Source organism: Salmo salar, chromosome 02 (genome assembly GCF_965601325.2).
Source record: "Salmo salar chromosome 02, fSalSal1, whole genome shotgun sequence".
Taxonomy (NCBI): Eukaryota; Metazoa; Chordata; class Actinopteri; order Salmoniformes; family Salmonidae; genus Salmo; species Salmo salar.
In genome coordinates this window covers 95,571,286-95,588,366 of record NC_138292.1, presented here as the reverse complement: position 1 = coordinate 95,588,366, position 17,081 = coordinate 95,571,286, and the positions used below count along the sequence as shown (strand labels likewise).

General features: G+C 42.2%; 1 protein-coding gene across 1 annotated transcript in view; it reads left to right on the top strand.

Annotated features, from left to right (window-relative positions):
• The first annotated feature begins 1,726 nt into the window (after positions 1-1,726).
• Positions 1,727-17,081, top strand: part of LOC145863689 (uncharacterized) — a 20,794-nt gene continuing 5,439 nt past the window's right edge. The window contains exon 1 of the mRNA XM_082968348.1: positions 1,727-2,343. Coding sequence (XP_082824474.1) covers positions 1,971-2,343 — 373 coding nt within the window. The 5' untranslated portion in view covers positions 1,727-1,970. The remainder of the gene's footprint in view (positions 2,344-17,081) is intronic.

The following is a 17,081-nucleotide window of genomic DNA, read 5'->3' as shown; positions in this document are numbered from 1 at the left end:
CACCGTAGCAGCATAGCCTTTATGTCATTATTATAGATGATGTCCCACACCGTAGCAGCACAGCCTTTATGTCATTATTATAGATGACACACCGTAGCAGCATAGCCTTTATGTCATTATTATAGATGACGTCCCACACCGTAGCAGCATAGCCTTTATGTCATTATTATAGATGACATCCCACACCGTAGCAGCATAGCCTTTATGTCATTATTATAGATGACATCCCACACCGTAGCAGCGTAGCCTTTATGTCATTATTATAGATGACATCCCACACCGTAGCAGCGTAGCCTTTATGTCATTATTATAGATGATGTCCCACACCGTAGCAGCATAGCCTTTATGTCATTATTATAGATGACATCCCACACCGTAGCAGCATAGCCTTTATGTCATTATTATAGATGACGTCCCACACCGTAGCAGCATAGCCTTTATGTCATTATTATAGATGACGTCCCACACCGTAGCAGCATAGCCTTTATGTCATTATTATAGATGACATCCCACACCGTAGCACGTAGCAGCATAGCCTTTATGTCATTATTATAGATGACATCCCACACCGTAGCAACATAGCCTTTATGTCATTATTATAGATGACATCCCACACCGTAGCAACATAGCCTTTATGTCATTATTATAGATGACATCCCACACCGTAGCAGCATAGCCTTTATGTCATTATTATAGATGACCTCCCACACCGTAGCAGCATAGCCTTTATGTCATTATTATAGATGACATCCCACACCGTAGCAACATAGCCTTTATGTCATTATTATAGATGACGTCCCACACCGTAGCAGCATAGCCTTTATGTCATTATTATAGATGACATCCCACACCGTAGCAGCATAGCCTTTATGTCATTATTATAGATGACGTTCCACACCGTAGCAGCATAGCCTTTATGTCATTATTATAGATGACATCCCACACCGTAGTCTTTATGTCATCTACTAAACCACTCACCATGCTCGAGAGCATGAAATCCATGCTGCATTGTTGGTGACTGATGGTGACTGATTTATTTATAATAATAAGTAGTTATTTATGATGTAAGGTGATTTGTAGATCAGTCAGTTGGCAGTCGCCTGCAGTGTCGAACAAGCCCAATACCAAACCAATCAGGTGGTTGTTTGACGAAATGAAGCTTCAGACGCCATTGATGACGTGCTGCTGATAAAGTGATACAGGCATCGGTACACTGCTTTGAAGTTTACTGCTTAGCGATTTGGACGCAGGCCTCGTAGCTCCGGTATCAAAAGTAACATCCCTTTTGACAACAAGGCAGCAGAGTCTACCGTGCTAATGCGTTCCCACTAGATATCACAACCACACAGTTTATGAAAGCATGAGGTGTGACTGACAAGCTGGAGCTAGATACCGAGCTAGCATACAAACTCTGTAGCACATAGTGCATTGTGGGTAGTTTAGAAGATATCCGGAAATAAGTTAAGAAATATGTAACAACGCAAAAACATAACTGTTTGTCCTTATAGGGAACCAGATTGTGACTACAACTAAGTTACTAAGTCTTTAACCACACTGTGTTGTTACACTGGTGAGTAAAAACTCATGCTTCCTACACTTGAACTTTTTGTCTGAAACTAAAATAAACATTTTATTCAACTGCGTTACCCACTCCAGTCAGCAGATGGCGGTCTGTGAATTTAACGCAATGCTGTTGGTGTGACGTATAATGTAGTGGACGGAACGCTTCTTTCAACAGCACCAACAGTGATTCAGCCTCCTCGGTAGCTTGCTAGACAAAATAGCCGAACCAATAAAGCTCTTTAGACGCTTTAGTGTATATTAGCCACTGTGTTTAAAACCCACTACTGTCGTCTAGTTAGTTATCCGATTTAATTTCATATTTACTGTGTTGTTGTTATTAGTCAGCTAGCGGGCTGGTTAAGTTAGCATTAGCCTAGCTAGCTAACTGTTAGCTAACATTCCCGACCATGAGTTCACTAAGCTACTCTCCTCCTGCTAAAGAAGAGGTCTTCTGGACGGAGAAAGAAGCTCCCGTCAAAGAGGAGGAGGAAAAAGAGGATGTTACAATACAAAAACAAGTAGAGGGTGAGGCTGTTACAGTGAAAGAAGAAGAGAAAGACGTTTCAGTGAAAGAAGAAGAGAAAGACGTTTCAGTGAAAGACGAGGAAGACCCGTTCAGAGTGAAGGAGGAGGAGGATGCAGTTTTTGGAGTGAAAGAGGAGATGACTGTCACATCGAAGAAGGAAGAAGAGGAAGAAACTGGATATCTGGGCCCGGTTTCCCAAGGGCATCATAAGGCGTCCAATGGTTCTAACGATGAACGGGCCCTGATTAACACTCGTAAGTATTGTTTTAAAAACAGAGGCACAAACTCTACACTTGTTAAACTGAGGTGTTAAAGGGGAAATATCCAATAGCTACATCCATATTTGAACTTTTAAATTATTTATTTATAGCCATTGATTCTTGAAGAATATAACACATGTCTCATGAGCTTAGTTCAACTGTTGTACCCCATCAGATCCCCAAATAAGCTTTTTTTACTCCAATGTTTAGAAACAATGTAAACCAACACTGTATAGCCTCAACATAGTTAAAACTATAATGTTGATATCATGGATGGTCAGTCCTTGCATCCATAGGTCTGTCTATGAATTTGAAAGTAGTTACATTTCTCCAACCCCATAATCATCTTATAACCAAAACAGTGGTGGAATGACAGCTTTGTTATTGTATGAACTGCAGATTGGTTGATTGATTGTGTGGCTTTTTTTAAAGGGGCAACCTAGTTTTAAAACAGAAACAAAATGGCTGCCCTGAGACTTGAGCTGTGTTCGAATACTCATACTAACCATACTATATATTATGCTTATTTGTCATAGTATGGATATAGTTAGTATGCCAAAAGTTCCTGGATGTGGTACTACAGTCGCCAAAATACGAAGTATATATGCAGAGGACACTCTTTCTGTGCTTTTAGGGCCCATAATGCAATTCTTCAGGAAATGGGCGGGGCTTCAACTATTTTCAGGTTTGAAAAAAATTGTGGAAAATATGCAGCCAAAGTACGACGAGAGAGTGGATACAAATGAACTGCTTCAACTAATTATGACAAATGTTAAGAGAATGTTGAGCAATGTAACGATATGTTGGCTACGTTATCCTTACAAACCGCATAGCATATCTTTACAGCAGTATGTACCAGTATGTCAGCTACAGTTGAAGTCAGAAGTTTACATACACTTAGGTTAGAGTCATCAAAACTTGTTTTTCAATCACTCCACAAATTGTTTGTTAACAAACTATAGTTTTGACAAGTCGGTTAGGACATCTACTTTGTGCATGACACAAGTAGTTTTTCCAACAATTGTTTACAGATTATTTCACTTATAATTCACTGTATCACAATTCCAGTGGGTCACAAGTTTACATACACTAAGTTGACTGTGCCTTTAAACAGCTTGGAAAATTCCAGAAAATAATGTCATGGCTTTAGAAGCTTCTGATAGGCTTATTGACATCATTTTAGTCAATTGGAGGTGTACCTGTGGATGTATTTCAAGGCCTACCTTCAAACTCAGTGCCTCTTTGCTTGACATCATGGGAAAATCAAAAGAAATCAGCCAAGACCTCAGGAAAAAAATGGTGGACCTTCACAAGTCTGGTTCATGTTCATCTGTACAAACAATATGAACACCATGGGACCACGCAGCCGTCATACCGCTCAGGAAGAGATGAATATACTTTGGTGCGAAAAGTGCAAATAAATCCCAGAACAACAGCAAAGGACCTTGTGAAGATGCTGGAGGAAACGGGTACAAAAGTATCTATGTCCACAGTAAAATGACCCCCCAATATCAACATAACCTGAAAGGCCGCTCAGCAAGGAAGAAGCCACTGCTCCAAAACCGCCATAAAAAAGTCAGACTATGGTTTGCAACTGCACGTGGGGACTTGTACTTTTTGGAGAGATGTCATCTGGTCTGATGAAACAAAAATAGAACTGTTTGGCCATAATGACCATCGTTATGTTTCGAGGAAAAGGGGGAGGCTTGCAAACCGAAGAACACCATCCCAACCGTGAAGCGCGGGGGTGGCAGCATCATGTTGTGGGGGTGCTTTGCTGCAGGAGGGACTGGTGCACTTCACAAATATATATTGAAGCAACATCTCAAGACATCAGTCAGGAGGTTAAAGCTTGGTCGCAAATGGGTCTTCCAAATGGACAATGACCCCAAGCATACTTCCAAAGTTGTGGCAAAATGGCTTAAGGACAACAAAGTCAAAGTCTTGGAGTGGCCATCACAAAGCCCTGACCTCAATCCCATAGAAAATGTGTGGGCAGAACTGAAAAGCGTGTGTGAGCAAGGAGGCCTGCAAAACTGTCTCCGTTACACCAGCTCTGTCAGGAGGAATGGGCCAAAATTCACCCAACTTATTGTGGGAAGCTTGTGGAAGGCTACCAGAAACGTTTGACCCAAGTTAAACCATTTAAAGGCAATGTTACCAAATACTAATTGAGTGTATGTAAACTTCTGACCCACTGGGAATGTGATGAAAGAAATATAAGCTGAAATAAATCATTCTCTCTACTATTATTCTGACATTTCACATTCTTAAAATAAAGTGGTGATCCTAACTGACCTAAGACATGGAATTTTTACTAGGATTAAATGTCAGGAATTGTGAAAAACTGAGTTTAAATGTATTTGGCTAAAGTGTATGTAAACTTCCGACTTCAACTGTAGCTACCTAACGTTAGTTGGCTACTTATACATCAAACTTACCAGTATATTAACTATATTCTAACTAACTACCCAACGTTTATTGACTTGATTATTCACATCATTCTTAGCCAAGGGGTCGTGTGCTTTCTCAGTGGACATTGTTAATTCGGGTGCGTTCCTAAATTCGCTCTGGCTCTCTACTCCGATTTCAGAGCACTCTCGTCTGAGTGTACCGGAGCTTAGAATAACTGAAGAATTTACTAGCGCTCAACACCCGTTGAATATGTCCAGGTGTCAGTAAACGTTAAAAAAAAGCTCAAATTAAATAGTTGCGAGCAGCACAGTTAGTCACCAACGCTCTGGATAACATGAAAACAGCCTAACCAGCTCTGCTAGGGCAAGTAAAATGGTAAGAGTGAGGTTTTTCTCATTTGTGTCTAGCAAGCTATCCAACGGTAGCCAGTTCGCTTAGTCTTTGCTTTACTGTCTTTGTGAGGTCAGAACGCTTGGATCGACCCTACTCCTCAGCCATATAGTATTGGTTTACAAACAGTGGCCTTATACGAGCTCATGTTTTTCTTTCTGATGGGGTAATACAGTTGAATCATTTGAGGCATTTATAAGTTATATTCTTCAAGAATCAATGGCTAGATGGTAAATGGGTCTTTCTGTAACTGCCAGTGAAGATTTCCTGTGGGGGTCAAATTATTAGAGCTGTTGATAAGTCATTGTATAATATTCTGGCAATTATTTTCATGCCATTACATTGAAGGCGAAACATTTGTCTTTTCTTAGCAAGGTGTTGCTAAAATAATGTTAGCCGCTAATGCTAATCGCTAGCTAGCTTGCTAAATGTATTAAGAGTCAAACGTAGCTGGCTAATACTGCCTGGTGCCAGTGCTGGTGTAGGCATAGATAAGATACCGCTGCACAAACATGCTTATCAGAGAGGAATAAGAAGTTTGAATATGTTGGCTAGCTAGCCGGCTACATGAAGTAAGAAAACATGTAATGTAACATCTAATTAGGGTCATCTGGAAACACTGACCAACACTTTGGTTCTTACCATGTCTTCTTCGCTGAGGTTTATTGTCAGACTACACTCATCAGGTGTATTTCTGCCACCTACTGTATGGGGTTGGAAAAAAATACCCCCCCCCCCCCCCCCCATTTTTTTTTTTTTTAAAGAACAAATCATTCTAATTAAAATTATAGAATACAAAATAAACAGTTTGACTAGTGCAATTTCTCACTTGCGCTATAAACACAACTCAGTCCACCTTCTACACTATTGGTGTGTTGGGATCCTTCTCCTGCATGGCTTCACTGCAGACTGTGGGACATCCACTACCTTCTCTCTACTCACTCCTTCAGCTATTTTCACTGCCTGCACATAGGACACCTGCTGGATGGGCCTGATCCTAGCTACTGTGACATCCTTCATCCGTACAGGGCACTCCAGGATCTTGGGAACATGATTCCCATCACAATTACAACAACATGCTTCATCTGACTCTTCAACTACGACATATTTATTCCTTGGACAAACACTTGCCACGTGTCCAAACTTTTACAATTGTAACACCGCAGCGGCTTCTGTACATAGGGTCTCACATACCCAGGTTTTACATAAGATGGGAGAATCAGTTCACCAAACGACAGTAAAACCTTCCTGCTATCATTCATTTTATTGACGTGCGTATACCTGGAATGTTTTCCCTAAACCACCCAGCCTCTATGTCCAACGCAACACCAGAGATGACACTTTTAACCGGTGCCCTACTCTGAAAGTCATAGCCTTCCACATCGTACGTCCACATCTTGTTGAGTCACAGAGCTTCTCCTTTTGTGCTGTTGACACACAATCAGCATCATACCGCTCCTGGTCACTCAAACCGATTCCACTTTACCCAATTCATCCTTCACCATCTTTGAGACCTCTAACGGGTCACCCAAAAAAACATCCTTGCTGATGATTCCCACTCCAACCATAAACTGCTGTTCATTGCCAACTTTAGCCCCTTTCACTCCACTGTTATTCACCATCGTCCACTCAGTCTCACCAACTGTACAGAGTCACTGTTCTTCACCATCGTCCACTCAGTCTGCACAACTGTACAGAGTCACTGTTCTTTACCATCATCCACTCAGTCTCAACAACTGTACAGAGTCACTGTTCTTCACCATCGTCCACTCAGTCTGCACAACTGTACAGAGTCACTGTTCTTCACCATCATCCACTCAGTCTAAACAACTGTACAGAGTCACTGTTCTTCACCATCGTCCACTCAGTCTCACCAACTGTACAGAGTCACTGTTCTTCACCATCGTCCACTCAGTCTGCACAACTGTACTCACACCAATAGAATCCCACAATGCTTCCTCCATTGCTCCTCCAGTGATCCCCTGGACTCCCTGCTCTTTGCTGTGAAAGATGAGAGTTTGTGTTCTCGAAGTAGCATCTATATTGTTCTCATTCCAGTACAGTTGCTGCTTCACCAACTTTTTGAATAAAAAAATAGTGAACATTTTGTCCATATTGCCCAGCCCTACCTAGCCTAGATAGACTAAAGAGCCTCCTGACTAACGTTGGCTAGCATGCATAACTTCTGGTGAATGAAGCTTACTTGTGTTCCCCGGGCTTTTAAAAGAGATTTTGTGACAATTAGCTTAGGAACTGTGTGTCACAGCATCACAATGTGAAATGCGATTGGTCGACAGTCTCTTGGACGGGCATTATACGTTTTGACATTTTCTGGAAAAGTTTTTCTTTGGAAACTTTTGTTTACTAGCCTGCCTATTGAATTTGGAATGCGCTGTAGTGCTCATCTCTGAAACTCACTTAGATAATTCCTTTGATACAGCAGTAGCAATACAGGAATATAACAACTACAGAAAAGACAGGAATGCCTATGGGGGAGGTGTTGCTGTATACAGTGCATTCGGAAAGTATTCAGACCCCTCTGTCAGGTTGGATGGGGAACATCACTGCACAGCTATTTTCAGGTTTCTCCAGAGATGTTAGATCAGGTTCCAGTCCGGGCTCTGGCTGGGCCACTCAAGGACATAGAGACTTATCCCGAAGCCACTCCTGCGTTGTCTTGGCTGTGTGCTTAAGGTCGTTGTCCTGTTGGACGGTGAACCTTCACCCCAGTCTGAGGTCCTGAGCACTCTGGAGCAGGTCTTTCATCAAGGATCTCTCTGCACTTTGCTCTGTTAATATTTCCCTCGATCTGACTAGTCTCCCAGTCCCTGCTGCTGAAAAACATCCCCACATCATGATGCTGCCACCACCATGCTTCACCGTAGGGATGGTGCCAGGTTTCCTCCAGACATGACTCTTGGCAGTCAGGCCAAAGAGTTCAATCTTTGTTTCATCAAGACAGAGAATCTTGTTTCTCATAGTCTTAGAGTCTTAAGGTGCCTTTTGTCAAACTCCAAGCAGGCTATCATGTGCCTTTTACTGAGGAGTGGCTTCTGTCTGGCCACTACCATAAAGGTCTGATTGGTGGAGTGCTGCAGAGATGGTTGTCCTTCTGGAAGGTTCTCCCATCTCCTCAGAGCAACAAAGCCTCCTTCACTCACGCCGCCAAACATACCCTCCTAAAACTGACTATCCTACTGATCCTCGACTTCGGCGATGTCATTTACAAAATAGCTTCCAACACTACTCAGCAAACTGGATGCAGTCTATCACAGTGCCATCCGTTTTGTCACCAAAGCCCCATATACCACCCACCACTGCGACCTGTATGCTCTCGTCGGCTGACCCTCGCTACATATTCGTCGCGAGACCCATTTGCTCCAGGTCATCTATATGTCTTTGCTAGTAAAAGCTCCACCTTATCTCAGCTCACTGGTCACCATAGCAACACCCACCCATAGCACGCGCTCCAGCAGGTATATCTCACTGGTCATCCCCAAAGCCAACACCTCCTTTGGCCGCCTTTCCTTCCAGTTCTCTGCTGCCAGTGACTGGAACGAATTGCAAAAATTGCTGAAGCTGGAGACTTATATTTCCCTCACTAACTTTAAACATCAGCTATCTGAGCAGCTTACCGATCACTGCAGCTGTACATAGCCCATCTGTAAATAGCCCATCCAACTACCTACCATATCCCCATATTGTTTTTATTTATATTTTTGCTCTTTTGCACACCAGTATTTCTACTTGCACATCATCTGCACATCTATCACTCCAGTGTTAATTTGCAAAATTGTAATTACTTCACTACTATGGCCTATTTATTGCCTTACCTCCTTACTCCATTTGAAAACACACTGTATATAGATTTTTCTATTGTTATTGACTATTGTTTATCCCATGTGTTGTTGTTTTTTTGTCGCACTGCCTTGCTTTATCTTGGCCAGGTCGCAGTTGTAAATGAGAACTTGTTCTCAACTAGCCTACCTGGTTAAATAAAGGTGAAATAAAAAAATTTACCAAAGTGCTTCTTCATTCATTACTCTGGTAAAGACAGTTATGCCGTGCTCCATGTTGGATCCAACATCCCTAACAAATTGATATTTATAATGTGTTATTGTCTGGTTGATTTACAGTAGGGTCTCGTTAGTCTGTTTGCACACAGAGATACTTAGCTCATAATGTGTAGAGAACTGTTCCTTGATGGATAGGCTATTGTACAACACACAGAGCTATTTTCCTTTATTCAGGACATTTAGAATGACAACACATTACTGAGTAGCCTAGTGGGATTATTCACAAAATTATCTGGTGATCAGGTTATGAAATGTCACGACAAAGACATTTTAGTGTCCATGTTTCACCTGAAATATTAAATGATTTAAAGTTCTAGGTCTATGTTGTTGTTGTTGTTGTTAGGTGAAGTTATGGGTCCTACAGTAGGTCTATGTTGTTGTTAGGTGAAGTTATGGGTCCTACAGTAGGTCTATGATATTGCTAGGTGAAGTTATGGGTCCTACAGTAGGTCTATGATATTGTTAGGTGAAGTTATGGGTCCTACAGTAGGTCTATGTTGTTGTTAGGTGAAGTTATGGGTCCTACAGTAGGTCTATGATATTGCTAGGTGAAGTTATGGGTCCTACAGTAGGTCTATGTTGTTGTTAGGTGAAGTTATGGGTCCTACAGTAGGTCTATGATATTGCTAGGTGAAGTTATGGGTCCTACAGTAGGTCTATGTTGTTGTTAGGTGAAGTTATGGGTCCTACAGCAGGTCTATGTTGTTGCTAGGTGAAGTTATGGGCCAACTTGTTAAACACTTAATGTACAAACCCTCAGTTTCAGGCTGATGAGTGAAAGTTTCTCTAGGCTGAGGAGGTATATCCAAGCGAGCCAGAAGTGTGGAGCAAGAAGAAGAAATAGTGTGTGTGTGTGTGCGCTATTTTGGGACATAGGAGGAACTGTGAGGCGCTGTGACAGCCGCTTGATATATGATATAGGAGGGAGAGTGGGGTTAAACTCTCGTTGGGGAAAAGGCGACAAAACCAATAGATAACGGATAAGGAAAGCTATATGTAAAAATAGAACATTGATATAATAAAGTATGTTGAACTGATAAAACTGGGAAATACATAGGATACAATAAAAAGCAGTAAACGCATACACATAGTGTGTAGGCAGGAAAGGAAAAACATACGAATAAAATATAAACTACAGAGAGTAGTTAAATAAAGCCAAGTTATTTTATTCTAGCTAAGATAAAACACCCAACCGCGATATAAAGTTATAGCATAGCGCAGTAGAAACACTAGTAAAGAATAAAATACCATAGAGCTGCTGGTTCCCTAGGGGGCCGCAGCCTAGGGAAAAAGGATCAGATTACGATAACTAGGAGAGACAGAGAGGAGCTGGAAAAACCCTGAAAAATAGGAACCAGGACTAAGATAGACAGAATAAAATAAACAGACAGAATAATAAAATAGACAGAATAAAATAGGAACGAAGCAATAAGAAGCAATAAATATAAAAAGAAAAGAATAGACATTAGAAGGGGGAAAAAATATGATTGAATAAAGTAAAGCTGAGGTATAGATAACCCTCAAAATGAATAGGACGCCAGTAGAAACCTTGGGGGCCAGACACCCCTTAAGTAAAGATGAAATAAAGAAAACGTCTGAAAAATGGGAAAAACGCACCAGAAAATTGAACACTAAGTGGCCTGCAGTGGGGACATTGGATGTCTCTGTGTGTGAGGAAATGGAGATTTTAATAAAGAACTATAAACCAAACGACAAAAGACAGAAAAGAAAGGACAAACGGGAAAGAGAAAATGAAATATTAAAAATGTTTAAAGAAGAAGGAATGGGCCTATTACGAAGCATGAAAACGGCAAGAGAAATGCTGAAGAAAAATTACAAGGAAAATGAGGAAAAGGGGGATTGGGAGAACAAACCCCCACCTTACTCCCATGGACAGTTTCCCATGATAACTGGAAACATGGAAATAAGAGGAACGGTAGAAGTAACGGAGGAAGAGGGGGCCTGCACACCTGGAGCAGTATGCGCACCCTCTCACTCAACAGGAAGAGGCCCAACAAAAACAAAGAGACACACAAGAATTGAAGAAGAAGGTTTCAATTGCTATGGTGGATTGATGAAAGCCCTAAAAGCAATGGAAACAGAAATAGGGAAAAAGGAAACATTGAAACAAGACACAAAAGAAGGAAGAAAAGAAAAGGACCAGAAGAAAGAGCAACCAAGGAAGCCCTTTTAAACACCAGAGGAATCCCAAATAGGGGACAGTCTTGGTGAAGAATCTGAAGAAGAGGAAGAAAGTGGTAGACTTGGTATAAATCAACTAGAAAGAAGAAGTAAACTATTAACACAACAGATACAAGAGGAGTATGAACGAGCACAGGAAGAATATGTACAAGAGCAAGAAAGACAAGATGAGGCGATAGCTCGCAACCTACAGGAGAGCCTGAGATATGAGCCCACAGAAACAGATCGCAGAGTACTCAGAGAAGGGGCAAAGAAGAAAGCAGGACACTAGTCTAGTTCCGAATAAACAATGTCCAATCCTGATTAAAGGAAATCAAGGACACTACATACCATGGGCTACGCAGGACCTGGAAGGGTTGGTTGCCCGGTTGCCGGACCTCCATTAGGGAGCTGGAAAGTGGATCAGGACCTTTGAAGAATTTACAATGTGGAAATTGCTGGCGGTAGGCGACATAAGGGCATTGTTGGCATGGGTAACGAGCGTGCAGAGAATGGGAGAAATCATGCAGGAGGGAGGAATCAACGGCACAGAGTGGGAAGTGTCAAGGGATGGACTGATGTTTGACAGGTATAGGCCTGCCGTCTGGAGGGCCCTAAGGGCAGCATACCCAACAAAAGTGGACCCCAAGGCACTAAGGGGAGAGGCCATTGGAGCTACAGAAAACCCGGCTGCATACCTGCATGGACAATTGAAAAGATGGAGAATGGAAACAGAGCAGGACCCGGAGGAAAATGAACTGATGACAACAATGTTCCAGACCTCAGTGGTGGAAGCCATGCCCCAGCCAGTAAGGAACCAACTGGAGGACGTAGTGGGACTTACTTCAAAACCTTACAAAGAATTTCTGTGACTATGTAATTCACGCTGTGGAGAAACATAGAAAGGAAGAGCAGAAACAAGCTGAACAAGGAAAGGAAATCCAGAGAAGGTTGGCCCAGTTGCAGCTGGAAGAACTGACCAAGGGAAAGAAGAAAATCCAGGCCTCGGTAACCACTCCTGTGCCCGAGATAGGAACAATGGCTGCTGTTTCCCCAGGAGGGCCACAACCGTTAACCCCCGGCCGGACCCAAGTGCCTGCCCCATTGCCAGTAGCAAATGTGTATGCACAGCCCCCGAATTGGAATGGTGGGAATAGACAACAGAAAAACATACAGGTGGATCAAGGGAGAGGGCCCAGGACCCCGCGGGGGCCGCCTGGTGTGTGTTGGGGTTGCTACCAACCAGGACACACCAGACGTGAATGTCCCGCAAACCCGTGGCAGGATCGGACTGGGGATAACACCTACAATAGGCGTCCACCAACAAACAACAGCTCCGGTGGCTGGCGGCCACCTGCTGGTGGAAACCAGAATGGCTGGGGCCCTACTGGGGGATGGCAGGGCAGCCAAAACCCACCCCCGGGCCCTGTGAACCCATGGTCAGGACCCAATCAGACGTACTAGGGGTGCCCAGAGAATCCTAAAGGGGAGGGTCAGTTCCCAATTCTAACCACAAGAGCTGACCAAGAACCTGTGTTGCAGGTTCAAATAGAGAATAAAGACATACCCATGATGATAGATACTGGAGCCACTTACACATGTGTGAGTTCAAATTATGCCTCTCATCTCCCCATGTCTGGTAAATATGCCAAAACAATAGGATTCTCGGGAAATACGCAGCTAATTCCAATGACCGCTCCAGTTCATCTTACTGCCAATGGTAAGTCAGCCACAATCCCAATACTGGTATCAGATCAAACACCGGTTAATCTTTTAGGAAGAGATGCCCTATGCAAAATGGGTATACAAATTAAATGTTCCCCCGACGGGGTGATAATAGAAAAAATAGGACTACAATCACCAGTGGTAAGCACAGGAGTCATGGCCAACGTATATTGGTTAGGAGGAATTGAGACAGATGTAGACAGAACAGCGAGGAGATGGGGTAAATTTATTCAGGCCCAAATACCTAAAGCCGTTAGAGCAAAATCTGAATATCACTGCACAATGCAATTTGACCCTCATCAGGACCCATTATTAGAACAGCTCTGGGTTATGGGGGCAAATGGTAGGAAAGCACCAATTATGTCCCAATATATAATCATTGGAGAACAGGGAGCAGCCATGGATGTGATGGACGAAGATGGATCTGAATTTGTACAAAAAATGGTTCAATGTTTCTGACTCTATCCCTCACATCACATTGCTGGTGAATCAAGGTTTCACATCAAAAGATCTAGGACCCATGATGAGGAAAGCTAAAAAGACAATATGGGACAAAACAGACAATCCATTGATCTTCCATTCCGAAGATAAAGCATTTATCAAGATAGTAACCACTACAATGATGATTGGCGATCCTAGGGAGATAGAGGTCAGTGCAGGCCAACAAGTAGTGTTAGGTGAAGGGATAGGGCTACTTAGTGAGCTTAGAGAAGAAATGGGAAAAAACCATACCATCAGAAGTATGGTCACAACATGACACCGACGTGGGGCTTGTCAAATCAGCAAGTCCGATCAACATAAAAGTAAAACCAGACGCCAAACTCCCCTGGAAAGCCCAGTATCCTATGAAGCCTGAAGCTGAAGAAGGAATAAATTCAACAATTGAAGGATTGATCAAGACAGGAGTATTGATTGAGATGCCAAGTGTTTGCAATACACCTTTGTACCTGTGCTTAAAGCCGATGGTAAAAAATGGAGATTGGTACATGACTTAAGGGCTATTAATGATATAGCACAAGATTGTCCAGCGGAAGTTCCCAATCCTCACACGCTGTTGACTAACGTTCCCCCAGATGCCAAATACTTCACCGTGATTGATCTATGTGGAGCATTTTTTAGTGTCCCCCTGGCGGAGGAATGTAGGTACTTGTTTGCATTTAGGTACAGAGGAAAAAGTCTGTCTTACTCTCGTCTCCCCCAAGGATTTAAAAATAGCCCGCACTTGTTCAATCAAATATTGAGAGCAGATCTAGAAGAATTAATGCTTGACGGCACTCTGATCCAATATGTAGATGACCTGTTAATCTGTGCCTCCACAGTAGAACAGTGCCACTCAGACTCACTAAAAGTACTGCAGCGGTTAGCAGACAGAGGACACAAGGTCTCTAAAACAAAATTACAGTACTGTCAACCCCAGGTTGAGTACTTAGGCAGAACAATAGCCCATGGAACCAAAGCCATAGCTCCAGGACAGCTAGAGGGAATTAGCAAAGCACCATTACCACAAACGGTAGCGCAAATGATGACCTTTTTAGGAATGACAGGACTTAACCTGACTGGACAAAGGAGTATGTAGTCAAGACAGCTCCTCTGAGAGAAATAATGAAGGAAGCAGGACAGCTTAATCTAAGAGCACCGCTGGAGTGGAACGCGGATGCTGTAGTTGCGTTTGAAACACTTAACCTCTATGGGCTAGGTGGGACGCTAGCGTCCCCCCCGTGGTGCACTCCATCAACAGCAGGTGCATTTCAAGAGCGGCAAATTTGAATCCAAATAAATGTCAAAATTCAAATTTTTCAAACATACAACTATTTTACACCCTTTGAAAGATAAACATCTCCTTAATCTAACCACGTTTTACGATTTCAAAAAGGTTTTACGGCGAAAGCATAAATTTAGAGTATGTTAGGACAGTACATTTACAAGAGTTGTGTGTAATGTTTTGTCAATTCAAAGACAGGGTCACCAAAACCATAAAACCAGCTAAAATGATGCACTAACCTTTTACAATCTCCATCAGATGACACTCCTAGGACATTATGTTAGACAATGCATGCATTTTTAGTTCTATCAAGTTCATATTTATATCCAAAAACAGCGTTTTACTATGGCATTGATGTTGAGGAAATCGTTTCCCTCCAATAACCGGCAGTCAAGTCAACACCACAAATTAAATAATTAAAATTAGAAAACATTGGTAAAATATTATATTGTCATTTAAAGAATTATAGATTTACATCTCTTGAACGCAATCAACTTGCCAGATTTAAAAATAACCTTACTGGGAAATCACACTTTGCAATAATCTGAGCACTGCGCCCAGAAAAATACGCGTTGCGATACAGACTAGACGTCATGTTGGGGAGATCTAAAATCGAAAATACTATGTAAATAATCCATTACCTTTGATTCTCTTCATCAGATGTCACTTCCAGGTATCACAGGTCCATAACGAATGTAGTTTTGTTCAAAAAAGCTCATAATTTATGTCCAAAAATCTCCGTCTTGTTAGCACATGATCTAAGCCAGCCGGACTTCTCGTCATGAACGAGGGGAAAAAATATATTTACGTTCGTTCAAACATGTCAAACGTTGTATAGCATAAATCATTAGGGCCTTTTTTAACCAGAACATGAATAATATTCAAGGTGGACGAATGCATACTCTTTTATAACGTATTGGAACGAGGGTACCCAACATGAACTCGCGCGCCAGGTGTCTAATGGGCCATCATCGTTCCATGGCTCTTGTTCGGTCAGATCTCCCTCCAGAAGACTCAAAACACTTTGTAAAGGCTGGTGACATCTAGTGGAAGCAATAGGAAGTGCCAAAATATTCCTCAGCCCCTGTGTTTTTCAATGGGATAGGTTTAAAGGTAATACAACACATCAGGTATCCACTTCCTGTCAGAAAATGTCTCAGGGTTTTGCCTGCCAAATGAGTTCTGTTATACTCACAGACACCATTCAAACAGTTTTAGAAACTTTAGAGTGTTTTCTATCCATATATAATAAGTATATGCATATTCTAGTTACTGGGTAGGATTAGTAACCAGATTAAATCGGGTACATTTTTTTATCCAGCCGTGCAAATACTGCCCCCTAGCCCTAACAGGTTAAAAAAGAGATGCAGACAGCACCGGCCCTAGCGGCCCCCGACTACACTAAACCATTTTTTTGTTATACATAGCAAATAGGTGTGACAACTATGCGGCTGCTATTCTCATGCAGGAAACATGTAGTGGTAGGAAGAAACAGCCTATTGCGTGCTACAGTACTAAATTAGATCCAGTAGCCCAAGGCTACCCACCCTGTTATCAGGGATTGGCAGCCTTGCATTAAAGATTTGCCTATCCACAGGGCTTAACCTGTTATGGCTAGGGGGCAGTATTTTCACGGCTGGATAAAAAACGTACCCGATTTAATCTGGTTACTACTCCTGCCCAGTAACTAGAATATGCATATAATTATTGGCTTTGGATAGAAAACACTCCAAAGTTTCTAAAACTGTTTGAATGATGTCTATGAGTATAACAGAACTCAAATGGCAGGTCAAAACCTAAAATTCCTTTACAGGAAGTGGCCTGTCTGACCATTTCTTGAACTTCTTTGCCATCTCTATCTTTTACAAAGGATCTTTGCTCTAACGTGACACTTCCATGGGCGCTCAGAGCCCGGGAAAAACCTGAATGTCGTCATCCCAGCCCCAGGCTGAAACACATTATCGCCTTTCTCAAGTGGCCGATCAAGGGACTGTGGGCTTAGGCACGTGCCCTGGCCGCCCCCGTCTTTGTGATTTTTCCTCTGTTTGCCGAAAAGGAGATTCCCGGTCGGAATATTATCGCTTTTTTTACGAGATAAATTGCATAAAAATTGATTTTAAACAGCGGTTGACATGCTTCGAAGTACGGTAATGGAATATTTAGAATTTTTTTGTCACGAATTG